We start from the raw sequence: 20,975 nt of genomic DNA, 5'->3' as shown, positions 1-20,975 counted from the left end.
GAAATTAAGGGGATTACTTACTGTACTGCATGAATAAGGATGCACCAGAGGAAATTATTATTTGGCATAAAATGGAAAGATCGGGCTTTCTACCAGACTGGAAGGTATCTGTTTCAAAAACGCTCACTGAGGAATATTCAGATTAGAAGTTACAGAGCATCAGTAAGATGGGCATGCACCGACACGCCCCACTCCATTTATCCGAATGTGTCTGCACATCCGTTTCATCAGACGCGTAAAAGGAGTCAATGTCAACGGCGGCTGGGAAAGAAGAACTTCATTTCAGCCACTGCCTGCGATCGAGCTCACAGTTTCCGAACGGCACCTGGCTGTTGCCAAAGGATTCGTCGGACAGGGCCACTTCCAAAACGGGAGACGTTTAGAAGACCTGCAAAACTCAGTTCCAAACATTTGAATACCTTTCAGGATGCAATGACAGCGCTGGATTTATGACAGTGGTTTGATAAAACGGAGCAGAGTTTGTGCAAAAGAATATATAACTAATACTTAAACCAATAAACAGAACTTTAGCATCCAGACTCTGACAAATAAAACCTGTGACTACATTCAAAAAACCCTAGTGTTGTCCCATTGCTACTGTGAGAATATCAGAAAGCAGTGTTCTGCAGCTATCAGGTTTCCCATATCCATCTAATTTGTTACAACACTTATGACTGCTGCTTTACAGTAATAATTTATTGATGGTAATTCAAATTTTTCAGTTAGCCTTCCAATGTTTTTTTTCAGCTATTTTGGTCAGAAAATGGAAGATTCAACAATCTGAAGTCACATAATGAAAAACACTTTTGTTTAATTTCAGATTTTCAAAAGGCTTCAAGCACAACTCATAAAAAGCCTATTGTTCTATTTGGATCCCCAATTTTTAGTCCACCTACCTGAGTAAAAATGGGGAAAAAAATAATAAACAGGACTGGTGAGTAAGCAACTCTGAAGAATTAGCTGTCTGTATAACAGGACATTTGTTTCCCGTTCTTGGCTCCCTGCTCAAAAAGACTTTGCTACAGAGCAAGAGTTATTCTGGAAAGTCAGAAGTTATCCTAATCGAGGCCAAACTGCTAAAAGTGAAACCTTTTCTCACACAGTTCTTTCATTTACCAAAACCAACATTCGAAATGTCTTGACACTGCAAACCGCGGCCATGACCGACTACAGTCGTCCTTCAGGAAGGTCTACTTCCCCTCGGGCCTTCTTTTTTGGACTGAAGAACACTGGGCAGCAAAATGCCGATCCCGTGAAACCTACACGTTACGCGGGGTTTCTTTTTTGTCAGTTACCAAAAATAAATCACAAACTGTCTGAGGCATTTTTCTCTGATAAAGATGACAAGCTGAATGAGGTATCATCGGGCTCTGGGGACGTATGATTGAAATCCATTTCTTCTAGGTCAGGAGGTAAGTCTGAGAGCAGTGCCTGTAAGTAAAAAATATTACAATACAAAATTAGGCATGTGTTTTATGTCAGCATAAAACGTCTGTTAAACATGGAGTGAAAAAACTTCGCTGAGCTTGTCACTCAGTGTTGACGTTGGATGGGTAAAAAAAAAAAAAAAAAAAAAGTCAGTGTTGCTGAGAGTGAAAGAGAAACCATTGTTGTAAGACGACACACCTTAGAACAACCACCCCAAAAGCTACTTCAGTTATTGTGGAAACAGCTCAAAACAATTTTTTCTTCCAAACTGGATGAAACGAAATTATTTATATTCATTTATTTTATTCATAAATTTTAACATGCAAAAGCTTTAAAACCTATCTATAACCACGCTATGCCGTGATCACGCAGGCGACAGAACTCGATGCTGCCTACAGGACCATTACCATTTCAGTGATCTATCCATTTATCTCAGAGATTTCAACTTTACTTCTCTTTATATTCAGTTCACATGTTTTTATGAAAAAAAAAAAAAGAAAACAACCATAAGCCAAAGTTATTTTGGATGGAAAAGTGTTCTAAGTTTCTTTCTTGCCAGTTACGGCTTCTATTTTTACACCTGAAAAACTGCAGATCGTAAAGGCAAAAGAAAAAAGATGAAAGGGACAACATCTCTTCCTAAAGAAAGCACAAAATGCTCCTCATACAAGGCGTGATCCAAGCAAGCATCAAAAGAAGCGCTATGTTTTAAACGCGGGGCAGTAAAGCTGAAGGAGCCTGGCTTTTTTCCCTGGATCTCACATCTCAGATCCCGCAGCAGACAAACCCCAGTCCCTCAGTGCTACTGGTGCTCTGCCTGTCCCTCTGTAACAGTCGCGCTTCTTTGTCTCTGTCACTGCTTGTGGAGATTGCAAGACCCTTTCTTTATTTAAAATTCAGCTTTTCTTTGGCTGTAAGATGTTCAGCACAATTTGAGCCTCTGGGCACTCTGATTATTAAAACCTACGTCAAGACTTACCTGCTGCTGTTCTTTATCATCTGATTTAATAGCGAGTATCAAACTCCGAGTAAATGTCTGGAGCTCAAAGTACTTCTGTTTGTGATTCTCCAGCTCATTCTCAATGAATCTGACTTCTTCATTCTGCGGGGGAAAATGACAAAGTTCTGGCAATAACGAACAGCGCTGCATCACTTTAATGACATGTAAACTAAAGAAAACTAAATGTTTTCGGTAAAAATGTATTTGTTATGATTCCTGCGAAAAACAGTATTAAGGAAAACCAAAAATTCTACACTTGTAGAATTACAGAACAATGCACGTAGATTTTGGATACAGACAGAGGTTTTTGACGAATGACCAGCAGCGTCACACTAAAGCTGCCCATGTGTCTGCCGTTTAATTTCGCGTTATCCTCCCCACGAACCTCTTATAAAAGCACTGCTTTTCTTTTACAAGGATGACTTGTAATTCCATTTGAAAATAAAGAAAAACAAAGCCCAGGTGTCTTCCTAGAAGAAGTTATCTTGAAAAGGACAGCTGACTCTGAGAAGAGACAGCAACTAAATTCCGTCATTAGAGCAGAAGACTTGACACAAAGACCGGGGAAAACAACTTGAAAATTCTTCAAAGCTGCCATAAATTAAAATATCATGTCCTCCAGTGCAGCTGGGTTTGACACATATCATGAACTGTCAGCTCACCAACCTCCCCAAGACCTCTCAGGTTACAGAATAAACAGGCACTTACAAAATGGAGAAATATCAATAATGTGCACACTGTAGCTAAAAAGGCATTTTTCCAACCTTTGCATAAATACGTGTTACTGTACTTGCAAATCACTTCTTATAAAATTACAAACTTCATTAAAAATTCAGATTTGATAAGTACTTCAGTTCATTCCAAAGATCTCTTCTCCTTCAAACTTGCCGACTGATTGGGATGCAAGATCAAAACACCAACGCTGTTAATCGGCGTAGAACTAAAATTCACTTTCTCCGATTATTTACCTCGGCAAAGATCACGTAACCTAAATAAACCTTTTCTTTTGACCTTTTCCAGATGAAAGTCATTGTGCATTTCTGCAAAAGGTGTCTGCATAGCAGCACCAAACGTGCACCCTCCATCAGATAATAATGAGAAAACGCGGGAATTGTTAGCAGTGCACAATACACACAGAACGTGAGCGTTCAGGTGCACAGATAATTCAGGGGAAGTGTCGCGCTTACTGAGGGGTACCAGAGGCAAGAAAAAACCCACCCTTCCGTGCACAACCAAATGATTAATTAGCTTGGCAGTTTTGCATACAAAATGTTCCCTGACGGCAGGTTTTGGTGACAAATTTCAATAGTGAACTTATAAGCTGACATTTTGTTTTAACGATGAAAATATTTTTTTTTTTTCAATAACACAGAACTGTGCCCCGATGTTGATGCTTCCATTTGCTAGACTGGCTGTAATTCAACTGTCGTTGATACAAAAAGGTGAGACTATGTGAGGAGCTGGAAGGTTTGTACCAAGCCTTTGAAAAAGCTTGTTGTTATTTTTTTTCCCAGAAAATTCACAGGTCTTCAGTCAAACCATTGCCCACCATACTGTTTCAGGTTGTAACAGCTCTGAGAATGAGAGAACCATTTGGGCTTTCAGCAGGAAACTAACTTAATACATTTCTTTCAGAGGGCAAGCTTAGAAGTTGCCTATTTAGCGATGGGTTTTGCCCAGCCAAAGGAAGGCTTTCAGATTTATGCCGAAAACATGTAGGCACAAAGACTAATCACTAATGTCAAACAACAAAGCACCAAAACACGGTTCTGTAGGGCATGCTGTCACAACAAGCCTTCCGCTGCGGTGACAGGTGACATTAAGAAAAGGTCATTCCCTCTCCATATTCATTCTCCACTGCCCTTACCAGGAAAACACTGCTTGAGGGAGTGATTTTTGTTCTGAAGAGATATCTATTTTTTCTTTTGGTAATTGATTATCACTAGTAGAACATACCTGTTTTCTACATTAAAAAAATTAGCGACGTACATTAAAACATGCTCAATATACAACACAGAACGTGGCATCTCTTCGGAGAGCTGTAACAGGCATACAACCTTTCCAGCTTGGCAGAAGACAGCGGCTGTGAGGTATCCAGCTGCTTTCCTGCCTCCCACAGCTGCTGCTTCCAGACATCCTCGGCACTACATTGTGAGAATGACTTCTTCTCAGATCCCCACTTTTTCCTAGAGGATTCCAGCTGTTAGGTCCCTTTCCAGAGCTGGCAGCATCAAGCTGCGTGTAAAAGCGTGCCCTAACACTCCAAAGAACAATTCTCGCACAAAACCAAAGTTCTGGTGTAAAGGCAAAATAAATTGCTTTGTTTTGGAGCTGCAGTTGCCTACAGCTGCAGTAACGTAAGTCCTCTGCAGAAATGGGATTTTTCCCGCTTCCCTCTGGGCTGAAATATGGGTAACCTGGCTGTAAACAGGATGAGGAGACGTGACTGAGGATGAGGAGATGTGCACCACCACGATAAGAGCAGAGGAGTCCCATGCTCCACATGCCTTCCCTGAATTCCTTAGACACCCATCTGAACATTCCATGAAGGACCATCCTGCTTAACACTTTGTAGTCTAATTACTCACCTTATAATCCAAAAGAGAACTCATTTGATCCACTTCTGAATTACTGATCATATCGCTTTCTTCATCATCTATAATTTCTATTTTCTGAAACAGAAGTAAACAGTTCATTTCAAATATTCAAATGCACAGATCAGACCAACGACAATCCGTATCTCCAGCTGCCACGCAAGGATGCAGGTGACAGGGCCTTTTGCTTGCTGATGAGAAATTCTGAATTGTGGAGCCCCCATTAGATGGCAATCATGCACCTCAGCCACAAGATCCAGGCAGAACCCAAATTGAAACCATCGGTACTGAGAGCGGCTGCCGCGGTGACTCGGGCTGTTTACAGAGGAGCAGCTCTGTCACCGCCCTTCTGGCATTAAATTCCAGGATATATCTCACCAGAACCTGCGAAAGCCTGCTTTTTATTCTGTAAGCATTTTGTTGAAGACCTCCTGCAGGGTGAAGAAGGTTATGGAAGTTTATTCCTCTGGAGCAAAGCAGACATTATGGTAAGTGACAGGCAAGCCCTAACTGACCTCCTTGTCACCTAAAAAAATAAAGAGGTCTTCTTTGGCCTTCTTGGGCCACAGTGCAAGTCAAACGCCCTGAGCAGCGGAGGATGTTGACCCGAAGGACAGTTCCAAACGCATACACATGGACGCTTTCGCTTAATTTACAAAAATTCCTGGGAGCTTTTTCTATTTGGTTTCTAAAGATACCTAAAGGACAACGTTAAAGGCCAATCTGAATGCTGTTTAGAACCCAGAAATACATTACAACTGTATCTCAGGTTTTAAAATATTCACTTCTACAGCATTTACCACTTGCATGTTCTGATTTTCTTCCCAACAGAAAACCTTATGTAAGAAAATTCTGTTAAAAGATTACTTCAATAGGAGAAAATACAAAATTTACATGGCTTTAGCGCACCTATGAGATTTTCATTATAGAATACACTTTAACGGGTCGTTCTTGAGGTGTTATTTTAGAGGAGGCTTCATCTCTGCAGCACGTGTGTCTTCTGTCTGCCTGCAGACCACTCACCAGAATTTTCCTTCTAATCACCGCGGAGCAATCCTTCAAGAGAGGTTAACAGCCCCTCCCTCGTAGCACCCACCAAGCTCACAAGGATGCGTGGAAGGCAGGGAGGGCAAACCACATCTGCTGCGCTTTGGTGTCTGACAACCCAGCTGAAGTGGTAACATCTCTAAGGCTCAGTGTCACAAAGATCTGCTGCTGCGTCATACCCTGACTGCCACCGATTCAAACGTTTCTGCTTTTAAACTCAGTTCGAGGAAAGAGTCTCTAAATAAATGCCAAACATTCACACTATCGTTCTTATAACTACACATTTTAAAATAGTACAGGAAAAGGCAGATTAGATACAGAAAACTGTATCTCTTATGCAAGTCCAATGTAACTGCATACATTTAAAAAAAAAAGTTTTTACAGTGTTTACAGAACAGAGTACGAAAAAACTACTCCTCTCTTTCCCCCTCTCTTATTTATCAAATTATATAATGCTGGAGTTCAGGCAGACTGGAGAGCTGCGTCTCTTGGACAGGATCTTTGCAAACCTTTTACCTTTGTCATTTTACGCTCTGCATCTCCGTGGTAAACACATCAGCCTGAAACTCAGAGCGACTACGTCTCAGGGCACAGCAGGCCATGAAGGCAAACAGGAGGGAAAGAGGCAGCTGCTTCTGTTCAGGTAGCCACAGAAAAATACAGCCACGAGATTTCGGTTTACGCAGAAGATGATCGTATATTAACAAAAGAAAGACAACATTCTCTCCTCTACGTACAGAGAGAGGGAAGGGAATCTGCTCTCCACTTTCCCACTATGGTTGTGTGCGATGAATGCAACACAAGCCTTCTCGCCGCGGGCTGAGCGACTGTCGTTTAACCTCTCACTGCAGTAGGAGTGCAGCTGGGAACGGGAACCACCACCTGTTCACGCTGCAGGTAACTTTCAAGATAAAAATTACCCTACCACTTGGGGTCTTCTCTCCTCTTCCTCCTCTCCTTTCTTCTAATTTGAGAGAAGGCAGGCTAAACAAAGGGGATATATCGCATTATTTGCCGTGACTCCTCCCTCTGCCTTTCCCTCCTTGTCTCACTGCAGTCATTTAAAAGCAGAAAGAACAACCCTGTTGGACTCAATGTGAACGCAAGTCGGAAAACAAGAAACATCTCAATAGTGCCCTGCCAAGGGCATGTGAACGAAGAGCACGCACCCACCCGCGTCCGACCGCACGCATTCGAGGTTAGCTGTGGCCAGGAAGCTCTAGAGATACCTGACTTAAAGCTTTCAGTTGCATTCTGGGGTTTTGATTCTTACTGTTGTACTGCACTAGGTACTTACAGAGCGCTACGCAACGTCGTGCTCTGCACTCCAGAAAAAGAACATGGGATTGTTACAATACAGAAAAAGCCGTAGAGTTCAATTTCTACTGAACGTGCATAGCTCTGTGTTTTAGTACTTTCAGTACCATTTCTTTTAGCGCTCAGCCAATTAGGAAGGGCTCCTAGCACACTCGACTGAAGCCTTCACCTAGTGAAAAACTGGTGTTGGACAAGGACCTCAAGATGAGCAATTAAGGAGGTCACGTGAGCGGAGAAGAAAGGCATACATACCACGTTATCAGTAGATACTGGGTTCTGGTCATCATCTTTGTGACCTATTTCTTCATTTTGAAGAGCTTCATTTGTCTCTTCTGCAGAAATAAATTAGTTTTTCAGATTTCATTCCAATTTTATGCTGAAGGAAAATTAATAGTCTTTACCACTAAATATGTCACGTCTGCTAGATACAAAAGCAAAGTCATACTGTCAATGTCTATTCATAAAAAATACTGTATGTGTTATTAAAAAAAAGACATCGTATCACAAGTATTTCAGGGCAAAGTCATGCCAATCACTACCTGAAACAACAGGAACACTGTCAGTTACTCTCTTGCTACATACCAAAACGTTCCTATTTTTAGGTTCAGGTTGGAATTTTCAAAGGTGACGAGTTTCAAATCAGAGGTGCCCAGAACTTCTTTTTATTTATGAAATAAATTAACGTGTGAAAAATCCTGCATGCCCTGAAATTTTAGGGTACAGATCAGAATCCCACCTCCTCCTTGCAAGCACTGGCTGGTTTTGAACCAAAAACTGATCAGGCAGATTATTTAATTCTTGTATGGCAAACATTTATTCCTAGCGAACCTAAGCTGCGCTCTTACGTATAAGCAAAGCACACACTTGAAAACAGAGCAGATCTTATCCTTAAATTTCAACCACAAGCACTAGATGATTCCAGCGTGAAAAAATAAGAAAGATGAGCTTATTGATCCCTGTGGTTAAGGATGTGAAAGAGGGGCGGTGGTGATGCGGGGTGTATCACTCCCACACAGGCACAGGGGTAACAGGATTTAACTGGAGATTACCAACAGTTGCAGAGAGAGGACAGTAGCTAGGCCAGACCACACAGGGGCAATTATTGTTTTAAATAACCTGTCTACCAGTAAAATACCTCTAAACTGAGCAAATTTTATTTGAAGTCATTTACAATAAATTTAATCTGCCACTGGCCACAACTTCAGAGGAGAATGTCTGCTCGCAGCAAAAGCGAATGGGTCCAAATGGGAGAATTTGGAAGAACTGGAAGAGAAGCAAGGGAGCAGTACGTGACCCCACGGCTACGCTGGGAGGGATGGGGGTCACTGCAGATGCACCCCAAGGCCTCTGAAACAGCTGCAGCACTGACGCTCGGCACCCCTCATCACAACTGGCTTCAGTCGTCCAACCAAGCAACTCCCCACAGCACTTTCAGCTCTTTGAACACCCACCCGCAGCTGACACAACCTGGCACAGCTGTAACAGCCTCCACAGAGCTGCCTTCATTTACACAAAGTATGGACTCAATTAACATACATGTTAAAAAGGTGAGGCATTATGAGAACTTCAATGCTTAATTTTGCATCAGAGTACAGCTTTTTAAAAAAAAAAATATTTACAAACTACATTTTAAAAGCAAGTGCTATCAACACTTTCACTCTGATTGGGTGACTAAAAATATTTTTTTCCTGTCTTAGAGAGTGGTTTTTGTTGTGGTTTGGGTGTTTTTTATAGATTAAGACCAAATGTGACAGTTCTCAAACACTAAAACCGTCACATATCTGTGACTGAACAGTAGGTCCAATTATTGGTGGAAGTTCAAAATAAGCTGAGCTGCAGCGGTGAAACCCACTCCTTTGAACTGGAGGAATTAATAGAAATAATTCTTCCGGTAGAATAAAGGAATGAAAGTGGGATTCCTGGATGCTGAGAAAATCCTGTCGTTTTCTTGCACTTCCTTAAGCTTTGACTTTAATAATCTACTCGTAGTCGTACAGCTTCATCCTGTTTTATGAAAGCCTCTTTCAATAAACGTGGTGCTATTCCTCACTTTGAGCTACAGAGAATTCACACTCTTCCCCTGTCACCATTTTCTTTCAAGCAGATCTGACTAAATCAATTCCTTCCCCACCTCAGGCAAATCAAGGGTTCTGCATCTCACTTGCCTTTCAATCACTTGACCCACTTCTTCGTCATCTTATTCTCTTTACAGCAGGATATGACACAGCTTTCACAAATTCATTCCCAGCAGTTCTCCATTTCTCTAGTTCTTTAAATCGTTCAGAGGAAATGACAAGATCGAGTCTGGCACATTAAGCTGCAATAGCATGCGCTAGATCAGACTTTCTTCTAGTTTAGAGAGCAAAGGCTCTATTGATCTCTCCTAATCAGAAGCACTGGGAGCAATTAGCTGAGCTTATGAAGCCGGGAACGCGCCGAGTGGTGGTTCGCCTGCAGTACTGGGTTACGGGAGGGAGATTGATTGAATGCGGTGACGCGGTTCTGGAGGTGGAGTAACAGGGAATTAAGTTCCAGACACCTACCACTCAACATCAGGCCATTTACTGAGAACACACGGGCACCCCGTACGTGCAGCTCTACGGCTCTCAGCAGTCCCATGCTACTGGATTTGATCTTTTCTGTGGATTTGTATTCACCTGTCAGGGACCATACACGCACCACAGAGAGCTTAATGGCAGGATTTCTGCTGTGCTCTGACGTACCGTGGAGCTCTTCTGGTTCAAGACCAAGCCTGAGCTAATGCATCTTCTGAACCCGTCTCATCGGCACGAGTTTAATATCAGGAAAGCTGTAACTCCGCTCAGCTCTGGTCAGCGGGTTCACACGCCTCAGAACGTGTCCAGGTGAGACGGGCTGGTGTGATTCAGGCTCACAGGAATGGATATTCAAGCTGGCTGTGTAGAACTGGCCAGTTAACAGCATTTTTTAAAAAAAAAACTGGCTTCCTAGGGCAGTGAGACACATTTGTACTGTCTGTCCATCTCTGAGCTGCACCAGCCAAATGTGAACGTGTCATTTAACTCTGGATGAATCTGGCAGAAACAGAGGTCGTATGATAAAGGGTTTCTGCAAGCTTTGTGATAGCAAAACTAGAAAAGTTCATACAGAGAGAAGCAGAAAGAGACCAAACAGTACCCTCAGTATGGCCAAGGTAGGTAACTTGTGACTGTCAGAGACTCTTTCAGACATTTTTGAATGTGTACAGAGAATCCAAAGCATGCACACTGCACAAAGTTAAAAATACACGCACAGTAGTAACTGCATTTTCAAATACCTTGTGAGCTTCCTTCAGATAAGCAGATTGACACTTCATCATTCCTATCATTATCATCCCCCACTTCAGTAGCAGTTTCCTCTCCTGGATTAAGTGCTGATTTAGAAACAAACTCAGATTGGTCAGAGAAATCAGCAGGACCTCCTCTAGGGGGTGGGACCTCAATCCCCATTAAACGATATTTCCGTCTTCGATTCCCAATCCAAGTCTTGTAAGAGAAATAAACATGAATGGTATCAGAAACGATAACAACAGCAACAGGCCCACAAGCAAGTGAAATTAGCACATCCATACTACAGGAACAAGAGTGTAGCCAGCAATCCAAGGGAGGTGATTGCTCCCCCATGTTTGCCCCTCATGAGGCTGTTTCCTGGAATACTGCATCCAGGTTCAGTCCTCAGGAGCAACAGTCACAAGTTGCAGCAAGGGAAGCTTTAACTGGAATTAAGAAAAAAGAAAAAAAATTGCTTTACAGTGAGGCACTGGAACAGTCTGTCCGTAGGAGTCTTGGCATCTCCAACCTTGGAGGTACTCAACCTTTTACTGGACAACATCCTGAGAAACCTGACCTATCTCTGAAGACAATCCTGCTCAAATAAAGAGTAGGACTAGGTGACCTTGAATGTGGTGACCTTGTAAGGTCTCTCCACACCTAAATTATTCCATGAATACCACATAAGATCTTTGATCCAGGTTCTCTCACTCTGCCGCTTCCAGAATGTGACTAAAGCATCCAGTGACCCAAACGGCCCAGCTGTTCCAGGGTTTCCTACAGCACGGCAGAAATTGTCGAAGGCGATAGCCCTACAGCGCTCCACTTTGATGACAGAACATAACTAGGCAGAATTAAGTTCAGAGCAATATTATCCTTCAGTCCTCTTTGGCAGGAAGACAATTCTTTAAGAAACACTGCTTGCGGTAAGGTACGTAAGAGCATACTGTAAACAGCGACAGGAGATGACACAGGTCCAGGACCAGGGCACTTGGAACCCATTCATGATCAGATGGGTATGGATGCTTTACGTTCATTTTACATCAATAAAACTGACAGTCTCAAAGAAAAAAAGAAATTACATTCAAAACTCTCCAAGTAATCTGCTAATTAACTTGCTTTCGCTGATAAAGAAAAGCCTAAACTAAAACTAAAGACTCAAAATAGAGTTTAACATGACATAGTAAGAATTGTCTGCAACTCTTCACCTCTTAACTCTCTCCCTTCCCTTGCATTACTCAGGCTTTTGACTCCTCATCTCATTCCAATTCTGCTTAACAGCTCTTGTACACAGACATTTCGTTCCATCCGGGTCAGTTCTCCACTGGCACCCAAAACTCCTTCTCAGAGCCAGGCACCAATTTCTTTGCCAGCTGCTAAATTCCAGTCTTCACCTGCCTCTCCTCCCCCTTCCACACCAGCTAAACCACAATAAATAGGAGCAGTGCTGGCAGCACCAGTGGGACCATCCCCGTTGTTCCAGGACCTGGCCCAGGACGGATACTGGTGGAGTCTGGCCGTGCAAGCTGTCACCGTACAGCTTGATTACAGGGACGGCGGTGTACGCACAGCACGCTCGTTCCTAGGTTCTGAATGGTGCTTAACACCAAAATTCCTGGATTGCTAAAAATCAAACATCTCTAGAAAGCACGGGCAGTTCCTATTTTTGAAAACATATGATGAGGGCATGGTGAAATGCACGTCCCTTCCATGAAGTCTATGTTCCAACAGAGTTTACCAAACGCATTAAAATATTATGGGATTTTTTTTCTTTAAAGATACTCTAAACAACATTACTCTGCCCTTATTTCAGAAATACCTGCATTGTTCCTCTTCCCCATCACACATTCTTTAACTACAGATCTGCTATATAGCATGAAAAAGTTTAGTAAAATAGTTTTTGCTAATAATACCTTGATTATCAAATAGAAAAATCAGGAGTATTAACAGCAATCCCAGCTATTAAAGACAGTTTCATGCTGTGCCAGCTTTGAAAACTAAATGTTTTTAAAAGCTGAATCTCTTTAACTAGCTAAAAGATGACATGCTTAACGCTATTTTTGGCAAAACATTTTTGTTGGGTGATATTTGCTTTCCTAGGCTGCTGATTTTCCTCTTTGAAGAATGCAAAACAGGTACACAGAGAGCTAACTAGGTATTTTTGTACATTATACACCTTGGGGAAAAAAAAAAGGAAAAAAATCACACAAGTGGCCCCTTCCAGAGCTATCTCTCTTTTTTACAAACAGTGTATTGCCATTCTTTAAATTTTCTCATAATCTTATGATGGTAATAAATAGTGCTAACAACTATAAAATTTAAAAGCAAATCTACTTTTTTACTAAAAAATTCAGCAAAAAAATGAGGCACTTGGGAGAGGTAGATCTTGTCTTTTTACATACCTTTCAAAGCAGGAAATCTTTCATGCAACGTACTGAATATGTCATAAAAGATGAATATATCTTATAGTGCCTCAAATTAAAACAGGAAAGGAAAGTAATCAGGTTCCATGTCCTGCACGCTACATTCCGGAGCGGAGCAATGACGAGTGTAAGAGCAGACCAGTATTTCTATGTAGGAAATCAGCTTAGTAATTCTCATTATGCCCCTAAAATATTACCTCCTGAAAAATTTCAGACAACATCTGTAAAGTGCACACGATCGGAGTCATTAACCCTACTTACAGCAGCAACTTCCCCAGCTTCAGCTGAACGGACGACCAGCGAGGGTGCGGGCAGAGAGGCTGGCGCCCAGGCAGCAGGAGCCAGCACCCGTCTGCCCTCCGGCAGCTAACAAGTAACCGGGCTGGCAGCGAGCCACCGAAAAGCACGATTACAGCTCTCCAGATACTGGGGTTACGGCGTCAACACACTAGAAAGAGTCTAGGTGGGAACCTTCAGAAATACCACGTAACTGAGAAAATAAAGATGGAATATTCTGAGCTGTTTTTCCGAAGTCTCTCTCAATCGGAAGCCAGATCTAGAGCCCCAACAAGAACTGCTGCCAGTCAGTTGTGAAGAATGAGGGGCCCTTCTCCTGAACGCCTTCATTTTGCTGCTAAACTCAGAGTGAAGTGCTGCCCAGTAATCCAGCTTGCCTCTGATGAGCTGCTGGGAAACAGGAGGAGGTGTCTTTAGCCTGTGGCGAGTGCTTCGGAGTAGCTTTTGACCTTTTACGAATTAAAGCTTTATATTCTATTAAAAATAATTGTCATGCATTTTTCTTCTATTCCTCATCTATTTCCGAGGAGTTTGGTAGCTGTCATTTCTCAAATACCTAACGTCTTGCTGGCAAGAAGGCTGTTCTGCTTTCAGATGCTATTTTGGTATGAACGAATGAGGTTAGTTAAGAGAAATAACAAAAAAATAACTACAAAAAAAAAAACAACAACCCAAACAAATGTAATCAGCAATAATTATAATGTAAGCAAAACAAAAATTGTAAGTTTAATCAAGTATTGGCCAGAGTTCACTTATTTCAATGACATAACTTTTTTTATTTCCCTCTTTTGATGTCTTGGGGACATATGAGAGACATCTGAGGGTGCAAGTGTGCACAGTGCTAAGGTATAACCAGCAGTCACTTTGCGAGTCCACTCTCCTAGAAGTGCAAAACCTACGGACCAAAATGCCCTGTTCAACCCTGAAAGGTCAAATCCGGCAGAACGATGCATGGCGGCAAACGTTATCTTCCGCTGGACTGGAAAACAGCTTTGACACTTTCTTTATACTGGAGATCTTTCAAGTCAGTATGGGTCGTATGGACCAATCATTTTACTTCTGGAAAAGCACCATTTATCTGGACAAATAAGGAATTTCCACTAAAAAATGCTATTAGAAGAGAAAAATGGGGACAGGTATTTAATTGAACTAAAACAAGTTATATGATACCCATATATAAATATTTTACAGTTATATATGTTTTATATATTGAAATAATATTATATTATTTATTTATATTTGTTGTGTGTATTATTTGATGTTTATACATTTACTTGGTTTTATTTACCTATATGCACTATTTTACTCATGCTACATTTATTTTTGTACATCACAAATGGAGAAACAGTTGCTGGCTGCACGCTATCTAGAATTCAAGGTCCAGCGAAACACAAAGGCAACACAATCCAGGTACTGATAGGGGAGAGTTTTTTCCAAAAGCGTTCCTAGTCCAACTCTTCTCGGCTGAGCGCGCAGTACAGGGTGGAGATGCTGTGGGTCACTCCTGCCTTACCGCTGACGGCATCACTGCTGCGTCCTGGCTCCTCATGAGCAAGAGAGCGTGCTGCACGCCAACCTCCGGACATCAGTGCTGCCTACTGAAGAGAACGCAGGGCGGCAGGAAAGGGGAGAGGCACAATACGATGTGCCTGCACAGAGCCCAGAACAAATTTAGGACAGATCCTGTAACGTATTTCCACGCAATGGAAGATACCTGTCCTACAGCTGGGACACGCACAACGTGCCTCAGAGAAAGGGCATCAGGAGGCACTGAAGATCACGCACGTCCTGTAGCATTAATGCAGCCCTTACAAACCAGCAGCGTGGTGCAGGACCAACCTCCATCTAATTCTTGCTACAGTTCTCACGTCTGCCATACAGAGGAACCAAAGGCAGGACAGATACTGGTAACACCACCAGTTACTATGAAGAAAAGAACAATTTTTGTTGATTCGTGTGTGTATGTTCCAACACAGGTTATGCCAGAGTCTTCTGGAGTTGATCAGAGCCTAGCAGACCTGCCCTGGAGACAAAAGCACTTCAAGCAGATGCTGTCAAAAGACGTGTACAGAACTTCAACCTGCCTGTGCTGAGAAGGATGTTCTTAAGGGAACAAAGTAAGGGAGGTGAAGCATGTCAATCTTACTGCCCTGTGAATAAGGAGTTTCATATCCAGGAGTCCATTTTGAGAAACTGTAGTGGAAACGGCTTCACCTTTCAGAAAGCAAACTGAAGAAAACTGGAAAATATAAAGCAGCTTTGTTCTCTACAAAGAAAAGAGTCATTCTTTTCAGCCTCCAGAAGTACAATTTTACTTTTTAGATTTCACATGTGCTCAGGAAGACAAGCAAGTAAATAACTTGATTAGTGTTCAATACTGAAAACAGCTTTGCTACCACTTTGATACATTAACCCAAGAGCGACCTCCACAAAGGAAGAATTTCAAATAAGGGCTCCTGGTTCTGCTTCTGTAGCAATGTCAGAATTTCAAGAAAGAGGTGGAAAAAGAGGACGAAGGCTGAAAGGACTAGTCACAATTGCCATGCCTGTTACGAGGGAAAGGAAGACTCTATAATCATGGCCGTTACGAGGGAAAGGAAGTCTCTGATCACGTTTTTGTACTGACTGCAAAGAGAGTCGGACTATTTTCTGAAGAACAGAACACTGAGCAAATGCGACACCCACAGTCTGAGAGCGAGGATGAATGTCAGGTAACTGGGAATACAGTGGCAACAACTGATGCTGTACCAAACTTCCCAACCTCTGGAACAGAATGTGGAGTGGTTCTCAGGAATCGGGTTATCTACACCAAACCTGTACTTTACAGCAGTCCTCCCTCAACGACACCTCTGCGGACTAGCAAATTGAAGTGACCCAGCATTCTTCACAGTACCCTTTGCCCTCTGCCACATCTCAACCTGGCTTCAAAACAGCCTAGTAAAATATTTTTTTCCTATTTTAAGCATGTTCTTTCTTATGTTTACAATTATTTTTTCCTATAAGCATTAATGAGAAATATTTTCCCCCGTACCTTTAGATTTTCTGTATCTCAATAGCAATACAAACAGCACTTTTCAGTCTTCTAGGATATCCCTAAAAAAATGTAACGCTTTTACTTAAAATCTTACTCAACTCTAAAGAGAATGTCAACCGGCTCGTAGTGCTACTGCTGCTGATCAATAAGACTCTTACCTGAGGGCTTTTTGCTATATATAGACTGCAGAAAGAGCAAGAGAGCACTTCCCAACGTGGTCATTCATTATGTAATATGTGAAATCTATTTCAAGCTTCCTCATGAAATTTTTAAAAGCTTTCATCTGTCCTATTTTTGCTTCTGCGACACGACAGGGGAAGACACTAGATTTCTTACCCGCACTATTTCACAGTCAACATTTAATTCTGCAGCCACAGCTTCAATTTTCTCTCTGCAGACTGAGCCCAGGCTGGTCATGCCATTGTCCCAGTATTTCTTTAGGGTAGCTAAGTCTCGGTCACTAAATTGTGTGCGGTCCTGTAACTGTAAGATAAAAAAAATACTGTTAGATGAAAAAAAATCCTGCTTATACCGTTCATTTCATTTCCAGAGGTCTTGCATACGGTAAGACACACATGTTATACTGTCTCTATGGCTTTTCTTCTCTTTTAACTCTCCCTTAAGAATTTATTTTCTTAAGTTTGTTTGGTTTGTTGTTTTTTTTTATCCAGGGCAGTACAGAGTTCCCTGGGATTTGCTTTAAAGGCAGTGGCAGTGCTAAAGCAAGTTTAAAGCACTTCAGCTTTGTTTCAACTCCACCTGATTTTTTAAATTTATTTTATCTCATTCTGTAAAGCCTTACTGAAAATAACTTTTTTTCCCCTCGTGCTGTTTACTCTCTCCACCCAATTTATGCAAATTATTCCTTAAGGCTTTTCAAGTTTCTCGCCATCCCCCACCTAAAGTTCTTTTATCTTCCTGCAAACTACAATACATGCATAATTCAAAGGATGCGCAGTTTCTAAAGGGAATGCTTTAATGTTTATTTGGTAAGCTTCGGAGTTTAAATTGGTTGCACTGTTTATCTGTGAGTTCCCCAGCTCTGTGTCTATTTATCCAAATACGCGACAGCAGATTTCTGATATAAGGAGTAACACCGGAACCCAAATCCTAGCCATCCCCCCACCTCTTGAACTGTTGTGGGCATACAGTACCGCTCGCTAGCAGAACTTACAAAAGTCACCAAAAGATTTTAGCTCTGAATTTCAACTAAATTCTCCAGTTTCTTTATGCCAACCCACGTTTGTCATCTCTCCTGCTATCAGGAGTACATAAATACCACAATACAGTCTGCTCTAGTAAGCTGTAGCCGCGTGTGCCAAATGAGGCATTATTTCAACAGCCGAAGACGTAATCACGATTTCAATATCTGAAATCTGGGTTTGCTCTTTTAAGAGCTGTTACAAGCTAGAATGAAATAACTTTAAAATGGAGTAAAAAGAAATTTTGCAGAACTAGAATAATGTGACAATCTTGTCCAGCTATCGATTTTAATTTTTGTTAGCCTTCAGAGTATGGTCATCCTTGCGACTTTCTTCTTCTAAAAAATACTATTTCTCCAAATGTGAGAAGCACTTGAGTCTCCTTAATATATGAATACAAAATAGGAGTATCAAAACCTCGTCTCCTTAAAATAATACCAGGTGGTCCAGTAAAAAAAAAAAAAAAAGTACCAGTGATATTCCAATATGGTCCTTTATGAACTGCTACCAGGCACTCAGATTTTTTCTTGGCTATCGTTTCATACACGCAAGTACAGAATGAGAGAAGCTCATCCCTGCCCATCCACCAGCTGCCATGGGACGCAGGGCATGTCGGACCCCCTGCTGCAGTCCATTTTCATCTAAAAGGGATCCAGCTGGCACATTTCAAGGCTGCTCCGGGACGAGTGAAGTGCTGTAAGCGGACTTCACCTCAAGAGCAAGAGCAAAGCTCAATCCCTGATGCCCACTCACCCTTGCCCGACGCCAGTTCTCCCTTTACGCCTGACCTGAGCTCCTCCTACCTACAAGCCATTTTCAAAGAACAAAAGTATAGTTATTTCCTGCATCTCTGCAGCAATACCTCCTTTTATAGCTGCTGGCAAAATAGATTGCAGCTTCTGACAGCTCTTGCTCCGCAGTCGAGGGCCAGCCACCACACATGGAGGAAAGGGAAGGCAGAAAGGAGCGTGACAGCAACACTCAAACTACGTGGAGAAACAAGTCACTCTGGCCTGTCCTGCTTTCCTGACCACGCCGGTAGCTCTCTAAAATATACCGAGCATTTTTAAACATAAATAACATTCACTGTAGGTTCTGCAGAGTTCACACTGACAACGCTGCTGCAACAAGCCACCACTCAGACAGCTTACTGCAATCTGCTCTTATCGGGAAAATAAAGCAGAACATTTCTTCATATCTAATATGCACAGCTTAAAGAAACCTCCTGGAACATGCTGTGGAAATTCCTCCTCCCCAGCAGAAGGGTGAAATGAGAGAAGCAAAGGGACACCTGCCTGATATTACTGCAGCTGTAAGGGAGCAACCCTGGTTAGCGCTGTCCTCTCTCTCCCAGTTTGTTGCGATGGCCAAATTAGAACAAAATCCAAAGAAAGTACAGCTGACGCTGCAGTAAGTTCAGATTTCTGCTTGCCACATGATTTTTCAGTTATTTAAGAAAATGCTTCTCCTACTGAAAGAACACAGAACACTAACAGAAAAGCTTTTATTTCCGAGATGCAAAAGGATCCCACGTTGGGCCAGAGACGCACAATAACCCCCTCTGGAGTTACCAAAGGCGTGGTACTGCAGGAAGGGCGCAGCGGCTGCTCAGCTTTCACTCACTAAACACAAGGATTTAAGTGGAGAAAGCAGCGGTTAGCGAAACCACCCGGCCTTCAAGAATTTTCCTTCAAAACACGGTGTCATATCTTTTCCATTTTAGGTGGATGTGTATTAACTCTGATGATCTACTAGAAATGTTTTAATAAAATTCTTAGGAGATAAATCACTATTCAATGCTTTTCACCTCACAACTGCTATATGATTTTGCTACAAGACCAGGGTTGCAGAGTCAGTCTCAAGAGCGCAGATGTTTCAAAGTGATGGGAACTCTCCCGTAGCCACATTCCCCAAGAACTCTTTTGCAGCCGCTTTCTGTGGAAATGGAGCAGGGCAGGGGGGAAACCCAACCTCAGAGTTTGGTGGTTTTTTTACCTCCCTGTCAAAAGTAATCCCCAGTGTTGCAGATGACAATACGTATTTTTGCCTTTTTGTTGCTGCTGCAGTTATTGCCACACCAGGTGCTCGATTCTTTCACTCGTTCCTGAAGAGCTCGTGCAGCAGCACATTGATCACCCTGATACCACCGCAAGTCAGAAGGAAATGGAGAAAAAGTTTCTTCAGTCAACTGATACGGAAAAAAAAAACAACCCACACAAACAAAAAAACCCAGAAGACACACCACATGAAAGAGTCCAGAAAGCAGGAACAAAACTGAGGGGGCAGAACAAGTGCCTGTAAATAGAAGATAAGAAAAGTCAAGTCCCGCTCAGAGCTGAGGAGAGCAGCCTCACGGAGACGCCTGGCTCGGTCTGCCCTAGCAAACTCTATTCTCCAATTAGTGCCTCTCATCCCACTCAAACTCTTCTACCTTGGAGTCTGTACCTCATTTTTGCCATTTTTTCCCACCCGGCTCAGCACGGAGTAACCTCCTGAATAGAGCCAGGCAGGCAGGAACGGAGCCCCTGCAAAGCTGAAAGCGCTGCCTTCCGAGAGGAACGCTTTGGCAGTTAGGGATGACTGTAATACAGCCGGTGGGTCTTCGCAGCAATGAAAGACACAATCCATCAGGTTACTGGACTTGAAATTTTACCAGTGCCCCCAAAGAAAGAGTCTGGACATTCAAGGGGTCCGATTCCCAAGGAGCTGCTGAGAGGGCAGCAGGTCACCGCACCTGAAGTGAACCGCAGCAGCTCCCCCCCGCACGCTTGCGCAAAGTGCGAGCTCCTCCACGCTACCTCGGAGAGAAAGATCGTTTACTTACACTGCTCTCGCTTCTTGCACCGCTCTAACGGGATCGGTCTCAACCCTGACACTCACTAGATCTAAATAGTACTCCAGCTTGTCCAAATTTTAGCTCCAGACTACCTACCTCTGTACAACTGACTGTGCCATATGCCTGTTCATTGATTTCGTATGGAAATCACAGACTACATTTCATTACAGGATCATCCCCTTGACAAAGATTATAGCCACGTTTGACTCCTGCATTATGAGCTGCTCAGAAATTACATAATGCTTTTAGAAATGTCTTTTGTGAGAAAACAAAGGGTAGAATTTCTACATTGAACGTGTAACTACACATCCATCAATTTAGTTAATACCCTCCTCAGGCTTAGTATCACCAGAGGAACCGAGGAAAGAAGAGAAAACCCCACAGCCCTACACATATCATAACACTGATGGCTATGTGTCAGTTAGCACAGGAAAAAAACATCAAAAGATGATACTGAAAGCTTCATATTTAGCACAATACTTTCCACAGCTGAAGACAAGCCAGCAATCC

General features: G+C 42.4%; 1 protein-coding gene across 1 annotated transcript in view; it reads right to left on the bottom strand.

Annotated features, from left to right (window-relative positions):
- Positions 1–781: 781 nt before the first annotated feature.
- The window catches only part of HDX (highly divergent homeobox), a 37,840-nt gene continuing 17,646 nt past the window's right edge, over positions 782–20,975 (bottom strand). Inside the window, exons 4-9 of the mRNA XM_010122918.2 lie at positions 16,764–16,910; positions 10,682–10,889; positions 7,639–7,718; positions 5,017–5,100; positions 2,408–2,530; positions 782–1,431 (exon numbers count right to left, since the gene is read on the bottom strand). Coding sequence (XP_010121220.2) covers positions 1,306–1,431; positions 2,408–2,530; positions 5,017–5,100; positions 7,639–7,718; positions 10,682–10,889; positions 16,764–16,910 — 768 coding nt within the window. The 3' untranslated portion in view covers positions 782–1,305. The remainder of the gene's footprint in view (positions 1,432–2,407; positions 2,531–5,016; positions 5,101–7,638; positions 7,719–10,681; positions 10,890–16,763; positions 16,911–20,975) is intronic.

The sequence above is a fragment of the Chlamydotis macqueenii genome, chromosome 11 (assembly GCF_036417535.1).
Source record: "Chlamydotis macqueenii isolate bChlMac1 chromosome 11, bChlMac1.mat, whole genome shotgun sequence".
Classification (NCBI taxonomy): Eukaryota; Metazoa; Chordata; class Aves; order Otidiformes; family Otididae; genus Chlamydotis; species Chlamydotis macqueenii.
Note: the sequence above shows the minus strand (reverse complement) of the source record. Positions and strands in the feature narration are given on the sequence as shown.